This window comes from Olea europaea, chromosome 18 (genome assembly GCF_002742605.1).
Source record: "Olea europaea var. sylvestris chromosome 18, O_europaea_v1, whole genome shotgun sequence".
In the NCBI taxonomy this organism is placed as follows: Eukaryota; Viridiplantae; Streptophyta; class Magnoliopsida; order Lamiales; family Oleaceae; genus Olea; species Olea europaea.
In genome coordinates this window covers 28741940-28753521 of record NC_036254.1, presented here as the reverse complement: position 1 = coordinate 28753521, position 11582 = coordinate 28741940, and the positions used below count along the sequence as shown (strand labels likewise).

General features: G+C 37.7%; 1 protein-coding gene across 1 annotated transcript; it reads left to right on the top strand.

The window, feature by feature from the left end:
• Window positions 1–7412: 7412 nt before the first annotated feature.
• LOC111368071 (protein BASIC PENTACYSTEINE2-like) lies at window positions 7413–9128 on the top strand. The gene is made up of 2 exons (XM_022989262.1): window positions 7413–7513; window positions 7817–9128. The coding sequence occupies exon 2, from the start codon at window positions 7887–7889 to the stop codon at window positions 8814–8816; it is 930 nt and encodes a 309-aa protein (XP_022845030.1). The 5' UTR covers window positions 7413–7513; window positions 7817–7886; the 3' UTR covers window positions 8817–9128.
• The last annotated feature ends 2454 nt before the right edge of the window (window positions 9129–11582 follow it).

Below are 11582 nucleotides of genomic sequence, written 5' to 3'. Positions count from 1 at the left end.
TTAGCCCAAAAGGCATGACCAGCCATTCATAAAGGCCATCCTTCGTCTTAAATGCGGTCTTCCACTCGTCCCCTGGGCGAATTCTAATTTGATGGTACCCACTCTTTAGATCGATCTTTGAAAAGATTGTCGCGCCAACCATCATATCCAGCATATCATCAAGCCTTGGAATGGGAAAACGATACTTCACCGTGATCCTATTGATAGCGCGACTATCCACACACATTCTCCAAGATCCATCCTTTTTGGGCGTCAATAGGGCGGGGACAGCACATGGGCTTAAACTCTCACGAATGAATCCTTTGTTGAGAAGGTCATCCACTTGCCTTTGGAGCTCAGCGTGCTCGGTAGGATTCATCCTATAATGTGGCAAATTTGGAAGGGATGCACTGGGGACGAAATCTATGGCATGTTGAATATCTCTTAGCGGAGGTAGATGATCAGGTAGGTCCTCCGGAAAGACATCTCGAAACTCCTGAAGGATCGATTGGACTTCCGCAGTAGCCTCACTTGTGGAGTTAGATGAAAACTCCATGACTACTAAGGCGAACACAATTGAGTCACCAACAATTGTACGCTCAAACTCTGTAGGACTAATGATATGCAACCCCTTTTGTTCCACACTTTTCTTCGCTTCTAGTGAGCTAGCCGGCTTTGGGGGTAGTGGGTTAAGGTGAATCTTCTTTCCATTAAACACGAAAGAGCAGGAATTGGATCGACCATATATGATTACATCTAGGTCAAATAGCCAAGGCCGTCCTAAGATGATGTGCCCGACGTCCATCGAAATAACGTCACACCATATATGGTCCTTATACTCCAGGAACTGGATAGGGACTAAACAACGCTCCTTAACAGCTATAGAGGAGGTGTCAACCCAAGAGACACTATAAGGTTGGGGGTGAGGAACTGGCTTCAACCCTAGACGGGATATAGTAGCCTTCGAAACCGCATTAATACAGCTGCCACTATCCACGATAACTTTACAGCCCTTGTTATTAATCTTGATGTAGGTGTGGAAGATGGCATGACGGCGCCAATCGTCGGCATCCTTCGGCTGGGTGAGGGTGCAACGGACGACACCGACTCTGGGTGTATATGGGATAATGGGACTAGCCTGAATACAACCTAAGAAGGTATCCTCACTGTCCTCCAAGTCTTCAAACTCTTCTAACTTAGGCTCATAAACCTGATCCTCTAGTGGTTCGACGACTATATCCTCACATTCGTCCAGGACTAGGGCTCAACTAGGGCACTTAGAAGCAATGTGACCAAAACCCTTACAGTTGAAGCATTGCAAACGGGAAGATGTCCTTGAAACCTCAGAACCTCTACCTTTGCTATCCGATGCAGGGGTAGTATTAGAGGGAGGAGGACCTAGAATAGACTTAGGGGATGGCGTGGATGCAGATGAGGTTGTAGTGCGGGAGTCACTACGATTTCTATACGGTGTCCTAGTCACTAATTCATAATCCCGAACGAAAGAGTAGGCGTGGTCGAGAGTGGTGACACCCCTAAGGACAAGCTCGCGCCTAAGTTCGTCTCTTAAACCTTGCCTAAACCTACTCAAAGTCATAACTTCATCCTCAACAACCTGACATTTCATTCGAAACTCGTCAAACTGAGCAACATATTCAGTCACAGGTCGATTTCCTTGTGTAAGTGCGTTCCATTGATCCAGCAAGTTACCCCTATAAGATTGGGGTAAATATTTTTCTTGAAGGCGGCGCTTCATTTCATCCCAGCTCCCAACAGGGGGAGCATAAAGCCTTTCAAGGAGATCCTCAACACTCTCCCAAAAGAGCTGAGCAGTGCCAGTTAACTTCAAACTGGAAAATTGTACCCTCCGATCTTCCGGGACCCCATACCATGCAAAGAAGCGATCCATATCTCTAACCCATTGATTGAATGCACTAGGATCTAGACAACCGTCAAACGTAGGGGCATCCAACTTAATGTTTCGAAAGAGGCGCTCCTCGTGGCGAGGGGGAGATTGTGTACCATGACGATAATACCCCGCTCTCGTTCCCGAGCCTGATTCCCGTCCCTACGACCATGTCGGGCGTGGTGTCGACCACCTTGTGGGCGACGATGAGGCCTATTAATGGAAGCCTCAGAGTTCTCAGCCTCAGTCGAATATCGGATTGGGTCAAGAGTATTCAACCTAGCGGTTAGGGCTCTATTCTCTTCACGAGTAGCGGCTACCTCAGTTTGGACAGGTGTTAGTTGATTTTGTAATTGTGCAAGCTGTCTGGTGAGGGCCTCAATTTGGGCGGGGTCCATGGTAAGGTTACTAGAGCTAGAGGCAGTAACGCGACCACTACGCAATTGCATACACGGTCACACGACTACGTAAAGTGCACTACTGAGATCAATAATCAACAATCAACTAGTGCCAACCGAAAAATTAGTTATTGAAATTATTATTATTATTATTATTTATTTATTTTTTGTTATTTTGTCAATTTAAAGGTTGGGGTTACTTATGGCTCGATCGCAAGCTAATACTACTAATGCTAATAAAATAGAAAAGCAAATGTCCAAAAACTAGGTCTAGTCACGTGGGGTAAACGATTGAGTAATGGAATTTAGTTCGTGAAATATAATCGAATAAGTTTAAGGCAGTATTATCAAAGGGCTAGTGCATATCAATGGAATTTAGTTCGTGAAATACAATCAAATAGGTTGAAGGCAATATTATCAAATGGCCAGCACACAACGAATTAATTGATGCAATTCTAAAATAAAGAAATAGCGTCAACTAAAAATAAATAGGATCAGGAACTCCCTGAGTACTGTTGGTTTGAGTCGTCCCAGCGTCGAATGCCTCCACGCTCTGAACTACTAAGCCCTGAGATGCCAAGATAAAAATTCCGTGCTCGTCGAGGTGCGGTACTGAACAGTCAACTAAAATGAACCTGTAAATGATGTCAGAAAAATTAAAATTCACGATACTCTTTTTTTTTTTTTTTTTGGACTTTTTTACTAGGCCCAAAGAAGTAACTAAGGCTGAGCCCAAAACTGAAAATCAATCTCACAAGACAAATGCCAAAATACTAAGCCACAGCCCAATTGAAAAGCCCAAATTGGAAACTATTGGTGAAACTGAAAGATGCCTGGCCTCTTTCCCGTCAAACGACCAAGAGATGGTTACCGAGCGAGAGGCGGCACTGCTGGATTTTAGGGGTGGTGGCTGAGTTAGCTATTACTATTAGGTTTGTTGATGGTTAGAAAGGCTCAAGATCGACTGTTGATTTTAGGTGTGACTAGCGTGGCTCGAGATGGTGCCGGGAAGAAGACTGATGATTTTGGGTCGGCTTAGAACTTACTGCGTATGGGCTTGTTTGATTTCTAAGTATGGCGACGCGATTGCTGGCACCAGTTGAGGTCGGTTTGGGGGTTGTGTATGTATGGGCTGTTACGGTTGGCATGGTGAAGGAGATTTGGGTTTAGGTTGTTGATTTTAACGGAGATAATATGGTGGTCGGCGACGGATGGGTGTCACGTTGAGTTTGCAGCGACTGTAGGGTGAGTTTGTTGACAGGAACATACGCAGAGAAGATAGAGGTAGTGACTGGGTTCTGCAGCAAACTGGGTATTGGCTGCAGCAACGGTTTCTGTATTGATGCTGCGTGAATTGCTGTCCAGGATTTGCTCTGATACCAATTTGATGTAGGGAGATTAATAAATTAGTAAATAACAAGAAGGGAAGGGGGAGGAGAAGAGAAGAAGAAGGCAGAAACGGGGAGGAGGAGAGAAAACGGTCAAGCCAACTTTATAATTCTTAATCAATTCATCAACTGAGAAATTACAAACCAATGATAGGTAAATAATGAAAACCTAGAAATATAGGGCCAAGCCCATTGTTTAAGTCCTAATTAAAATACGTAAACCTAAATAAAAGTCCAACTGAAACAATAATAAAAGTCCAACTAAAATACTGAAACAATAATAAAAGTCCAATTATAAGGATGTCCTCATCAGTTTAGCATTGAAAGCAATGTAGAGCCCGTATATGATGTAGGAAGGCTACAATTTGAAAATAAACAAGAAGAGAAAGGGAATCAAAAAAGAGAAGAAATTCAATTAATTCTTATATTCAAGAATTTCTGTAAACCTTTCCCTAAGTCCCTTTATACAGAGAAAAGACTTTCAAACCAATTAAACTTCCAATCTAAACAAACTTGTAATAAAAGATAACATTGATAATATCAAACTCATAAAAATAAAACTACTAAAATCTAGATGAATTCAAACTCTACTTCTTTGTATTCTTTCCGCTTGATTAGACTTATAGTTGTTTCCTGATTGCATCATCGTAAAGTGGGAATTTTGAAAAGGAATGTTAAGTGTGAATGAGAATGCTTGAATTGTCACTTCCATGCATGAATTTGGACATGCAATCTGAGCAGGTAAAAATTAAATGATTGATAAAATGAGTAAAATAAAAATCGACTCGTATTAAATATTATGGCGTGTTCATAATCACATAAATACAAATAATAAAATTTTTCTCCAGAAAATAAGTCATAATTGAGTTTTTTATTAAAAAATGAGCAAAATTTAAGATAACCATTATTTTAGATGAGGTTTTACTATGTGGTCCATCATTAGAGTAACCCTCGTTGTCACTGTTCTACCTCTCGCCATAGCCACCAGATCCTGTTCCGACATTTAATGCATGTAGTCTGATTCTTCTGCATCCCATTTGTAGCCTGGGATTATCCCTGCATCTTACTATGAACTAGGAAGTTGTCATTCAATAGAGCCTTGAAACAGGAAATGATAACAAAAGAGAGAGCTGTCAACAGAACAAGAAAAATGAATTATTTTGCTAAGATATACTTGCTTTGAATCTTGTAGTAGATGTAGCAAATGATAGAACGGAACAGTGAAAAAGAATTCATGTAATTGACCCTAAATTTATAGAGAATTTGGCTTAGTCAGTAGTTGGTGGGGGTAAAAAAGGGAAAATATAAGATACTTGCAGGAAAAGAACACCTTCATGAGCGACCCAAATATGAAGTAAACAGAAAGCAGAAAAGCAATTAAACATATCGAATAACAGTGAAAACTAAGTCTCAAAGTCAAAGATTGATTCTTTCGACGAATATCTTCTATGTGCAAGTATCGAACATAAAATATTCAATTCAAGCAAACTAAATATGTAACAATTGTTGGAAAATTAAGTAATAGACCATATTAATATAGAAAAGTTTTGCTCTTCAAGGAAAGACATCTAAAAATCTCCCTCGTTATGGAAAGACAATGAGAATGGTTGCATCTCTGTGAACAAACACAAACAAACCAATAAATGCTTTGCCTTTTCAATTGATTATTAAAAAAAAAAAAAACAATGTGACATGGAAAACATAGTTTTCTATTTATTTCTCCACATTTTCATGCATAAATCATAAATTTTGTATCCCAAAAATCAAATAAAACCTCTTACAACATACTTGGACTAAATTTTGCCAAGGGGTTGGGCTTCATGTATGGTGCCAGCAATTGAAAGTGGTTTTACTTTGTGCATTGAAGCCCGTCTCTATTCTTGGGTCATGAAATTGGCAAATATTTCAACTCAATGCTACCAAACGTGCATTCTACAAACCGCCAAAAAACGATATCCTTTAAAGCACACCAAGAATCTGATTGAGAATTTCAAATGTAATCAATAAATGGAAAGTAAAAAGCACTAAAAAAGATCCAGTCTTTATTAGAAAATTAAAATTTACTCCACAAGGAGCAAAGGCTAGATCTTCACTTGTAAATTGTGACTAAACAAGAAAAAATATACATCAAACATATTTGAAGAACCTAGGCGGCGAAAATGGTTTGTCCGTTCTTCTGGGCACAAAAGGAGAAACGATATGCAATCGAGCAAAGCAAATAATGGGGAAAGCTTTTTGTTGGTCCCTTTTCTTGATTCTAACGAAATTTGGGTAGTTTGAAAAGCCAAGACTTGCCTTTTGCCAAGAACCGTTTTGCTATTACAAAATCTTGAATTCCATATTTACAAAGTTTTGGTTCTATGAATAAAATGTGTGATTTTGTTTTATCAGATACGAGGCTAAGGCCATCTCTAACGCGTTGCTAAAATTTGCACTATTTTGTACTAGATTTTACATTAAATCAAAATTCATCTACAACGATTACATTAAAACTTATACCAAATAAATAGTGTTTTATTATTTTATTCGTTCTTTCGATCATTATTGATTACTAAATTATCTACGTGTTCTATATATTATGTTAAATTGACGAAAATAATTGATTATATTATTAATTTATTATAAACAATTACGTTAAATTTACAAAAATAACTAAATTAAAAAATTCTTAATTATATTATTAAAAATAATAAATTTTAATAATGTAATTAATAATTATTATTATAGAATGAAAATGACACAAATACTTTTAATCATTATCTTTGAAAAATGAAAAAGAAAGACCAAACGGACATTATACCATTTGGTACAAAAAAATGGTGCAACATTGTTCATGTTGCAAAATGGTGTAAATGTTGGAGGAAGGTTTGCACCAAATTTTGGTCCAATCATGTTTCCTATCCTAACAACTTGACAAATGCAAGTTGCACACGTACATTGTTTATTCAATTGACATTTTCGTCTAATGAGAGTACAACTTAATAAATAAGATGATAATATCATGACAATAATATTTGTGACGAGATCTTCCTCATCCCCCTTAAGAAATGGGCTCTAAACGATCGGTGCTTTACAATAATATAGCATTTGAGATAATAAGATCCTTTGTGATAATTCATATATTTATCTACTCAAATTGAAGATCTTTTAAATTGAATAATGCTATTTGCAGTCGCTCACTACAGCAGTCGTCTTACGTGGCATACATATGACAAGTGGTTATTTGATGCATTAATAAATAAAAAATTACCATATTAATGTATCAAATAATTACCTATCATGTTTATACCACGTAGGGCGACTACCACAGTGAGCGACTACGAATAGCATTACTCTTTTAAATTACATGACACGATACATTTCCCTCATTTTCGCAAACATTCATACATTTGTACTTGTCCTTTAGTACTACAAATGATTTCGATATGATATCTAATTTTTTTATTATTAGATTTAAATATTATACGTGTAACGATACAATTGAAAATAAAAATTTAACGTGAGCCATATCTCCCAAAAAGAACAATTATTTTGTTATAGTTTGATTTTTTATTATTATTTTTTTAATTTAGAAATGTCTGTGAAGCATTTTCTGCCATAATTTTAAAATAATAAAATGGCAAAAGAAATTGCAATGAAAATTGTTAGGCCTTTCTCACGAGAGTTTGGCATGCGTCCTCGTGCATGAGCATGACATTTGTTATTTTTCTTTATTTGCAATTTTATCATTCCAGCACTAAATCCTTCATTCCCTTCACAATTGCTACAATCTGAAAACCCCCCCCCAAAAAAAATGAATTTATAAAAAACCCTCTATTTCCAGCCGACCTTCATTTCTCTCAGTAAGCTGTCTCTATCTATGTTTTTCACTACTTTTGTCAGGGAAAATCTTTGGTTGTTTTATTTAGATCAATATAAATTTATGTTGTACTTTTTTTTGTTTTCACAGATCTGAGTTCAATAACTCAAAATTTGTGCATTTTTTCGTTTTGGATTTTTGGGATTTGTGCATATGTTTGCATTTTCTGAAAGAGTACATGGGTGGATTCGTTTTCTGAGAGTTGTATATACAGTATACTTATGCGGTTTTTGTAGGTTTGTAATTTGGACTATAAATGTACTAAATTTACAGTTTTGAATTCCAGGTGAACACATTCATGTGCCGAATTTTGTGGGGTTTTTATTGTTTCGCAGTTTAGTGATTCTGTTAATAAGATGGACGGAAATGGCAGTATGAATTTGAGGAACTGGGGGTTTCTTGAGAGGGCAACCACTCCACTAAAGAGCCATTTGGGCCTCCAGCTAATGTCATCAATGGCTGAAAAGCCCGTTTTCAGTGGTGATGTTCATGCCCACCACCGTGTCCTCCCATCGGGGGTTATGGCTTCAATCAATGGCGGGCCATTCCACCATCATCGTGTTGGTGGGATTTCTGAGTCCCACATTCCCATGGACTGTACGAGGGAGAATTGGATGAATCACGGCAGAGAAAAGTATGTAAATAGTTTGCCCGGCAACCAAAACCAAGGCTATTATCATCTGAATTATGGGCTTTTACCTGAGGCTTCGTCAGCCCATTCCATCCAAATGCCCCAGCAAATTAATATAGCAAAAAATGAAAATGCAGTACGGCAGGTGGAGGAGGTAAGAAAGGAGGGAGAGAATGGTGGCAGTGGTGGTGCTCTTAATAAGAAGAGAGGAGGTGGAAAAGTGCCAAAGTCTCCTGCCAAAGAGAAAAAACCTAGGACTAGAGCACCTAGGGATCCTAGAGAAGAGTCTAGCCCTTCGGTTCAGCGAGCGCGGGCTCCCAAGAAACGGGCTGAAGTCATGATCAATGGAATCAATATGGATATTTCGGGGATCCCTATACCAGTTTGCTCGTGCACTGGGACTCCACAGCAGTGTTATAGGTGGGGCTCAGGTGGGTGGCAATCTGCATGCTGTACTACTGGAATGTCTGTGTACCCCTTGCCTATGAGTACTAAGCGACGTGGTGCGAGGATAGCAGGGCGTAAGATGAGTATTGGTGCGTTTAAGAAGGTCTTGGAGAAATTTGCTTCAGAAGGTTATAACTTCTCTAACCCAATTGATCTGAAGAGTTACTGGGCGAAACATGGTACAAATAAGTTTGTGACAATTCGGTAAATCTACGTGGAAGTGCTGCTGCTGGCCCATGAGATACATGTGCTCCTTGATTCTTCTATACATATATGAATGGCCTGGCCCGTAGCAGAGGCTTCTGAGGTAGTCTCTAACTGGTGGATATCTCTTATGAGTCAGCTTATGCTTTGTTGGAAAATTCCTATAAGTTATTCAGTTTATTCCATTCGTAGTTCAAGCAAATGCTGATCTTTTCTTGATGACAGGGGATAAGGATAATTGTTTAGATTTATATCCCGCAACTACAGATTCCTTAATTGCTTTTTAGAGACTTTGGTTGAGAAAATGATTGATTCTTTTTCTGTGCTAATTTTCTTGAAATGGAGATTGATGAGAAGATAATTTGTTTACGTTTTATAGGTTTAGTGTCAAATTGAAGTAGTTATAGTGTTTTGGTAAGAAACAAATAATTGGACGATGATTACTGCTTGAACTGGTGAATTTGGAGCACTACGTGTTAAAACTGCCAAATGTCTCAGCGAGTTATACTTGTGACGCGTTAAGTGTCCATGCCTTTGAGCTAGAGCTAGACTAGCTTGCATAAGATCAAGTCTCAATATCTTTCTAAATTTTGCTAGTAAGTCGAGTTTCTAGAGGATAATGTTCTTGGAATTGTAGACTAGCATGCTTTGAGTTGATTTAGTCGAATTCAGGGGTCAAGGAAATTTGAGAATTCAAACCTATGAAGAAAGGAGATGCGATTTGGTTGAAATTCACGGGACTGAAGGAGAAAGGATGAAATATTTGGATACTCATTATATTAATAGGTCACGTGAAACTTTGAGGTTGAGATTAAATGAATGTCAAGAACTGGGAAAGCTACTCGCATAATTTTGTTGTATACTATTTTGATTGCTAAGTCTCTAAAGGATGTCGTATACTATTCTATATATAGGTGGAAGGTTCAGGGGCACTTCTAAATTGGAGCTTTTGAAACGGAAAAACTGGTGTTCTTTTACACTCTATAAACTACTATTGGGGCAACTGGAGGAGCACGGCTTGGGTTTAAATACTTGTTGCCTACTAGTGCGTGGTGAATCTTGAACTGAATGAGAGCTGCATGTAGTTGAGTCCCGTGTGAATATTTTGGAAGTAGGAACTGCTGAAGACGATGACAGGTTGGTGAGAGTTGATTAAATGGTTAATGCATCATTTTTTTCTCTGTAGATTATAAGAATGTGCCGTAGGCTGATTAATGCATCAGGTGAGATTGATTTGAAAGAAAGCCTATGAAAGTATTGCACTTGCAGTTCGACTTAATACTGTTCAGTTGTTATGAACAGCCTTGATTGTTGAAGATCAGAATGTGGTATGGATCAGAAAGTCCCAGTTTTCGAGATTTTGGAGAGTCAAAGTTTTTCGGATAAATGAATGAACAAATGGCCAAAAATTTACCATTCATATATATAAAACATGTTGCAACTAGAAGTTCTCTCTTTTCTTGTTTCAAAAATTTTGTTGTGCTGTAATTCTTAATGAGAGGATTTTTTAGAAACTTTAGGTGCTAAGAGGAACGAATAGAAATTAGTCGTAGTGTTCTAATAGAGGTGAGTGAAAAAATTGTGAAGTGTATTGTTAATCCAATAAGGTTTGTTTTAATAAAAAAACCATTAAGGGAAAGTAATGGTGGAATGGAAAGGTCAAAATCTGCTTATGGCTATTGAGTGGTAATAAGAGTTATACTTTTCTGTCTTAAAATTATCAAAACAAGGTTCTGGTTTACTATTGTCCGGGTCATTGTCCATGATCCTAGGATGGTGGTAGAATATTTATTTCTCAACTAAATTCACTCGTCAGTATAGTGTGAAAATTTGACTCTTGTTCTAATAAATATATTTTTGTCTTGGTTTCCAACTTATTATCTTGTAGGTCTAGCAGACAAAAACTGGTAACACAAATCCCCTTCAATTTATCAATCAATCTGGTTTTGTGGAGATTACTTAAGTTTCTTGAGTTGTAGGTAGCTAGGAATGGATGAAGAACTTTCCAAACTGAAGATATCACCTTTGTTCCGATGCATATTTGACTCAACAATCTCACTTAGCCTCGAACGTTCATCTTCTTCCAGTATTGAAGATCATCTGGTGAAGTATGCAGCCTGGGCCTACGTGCACTTGGCCACCGTTCTTGTCAATCGAGATCAAGATTTGGTTTCTCGTCTTTGGGAAAAGATGGAGAAATCTTGCGTTGGATTTCTCTGGTGCTGAAACTCGTGCGTGAGGGTTCCATTACGAGCTTTTTTCCATCTGGTTCTCCACTTTCTTTATCGGTTTCTTGGTATGATTAAGAGTGTTTATATAACCTCTGTTTAGTTTAGCTAAAAAGTAAGATTTTAGTAGATTTTGACAAATGTTGATTAGATATGTGATTAAAAAAATAAAAGTTGTGTATTACATGATTAGGGAAAAAAATCATATATCAAGGATTAAGTATACATCAGTTCAATTTTCAAAGAATAAGTTTATATTTTCAAAACTGCCCTCTTTGGACGAGTAGGGACAGAATCCCCTTAAAAAGGTTATAGACTTCACCTATCTTTTGTACTTAGGTACTAATAAAATTTATTATATAAATAAATAATTCTATATAAAATAATTACAATCTCTCTCTAGTTGAGGCATCAATCACCAACATGTCCAATCGGCATCCAAATAACTTTATCGTAGGAAAGATAGAATCTATAGAGATTGTTGGGGACTACATCTTCTTCAACTGCAAACTTATCTTCGCTCAACGACAACTGAGCGTAGC

Excerpts from the sequence above, each read along its gene's own strand:
- LOC111368071 (XM_022989262.1), top strand. The coding sequence starts at position 7,887 with ATGGACGGAAATGGCAGTATGAATTTGAGGAACTGGGGGTTTCTTGAG.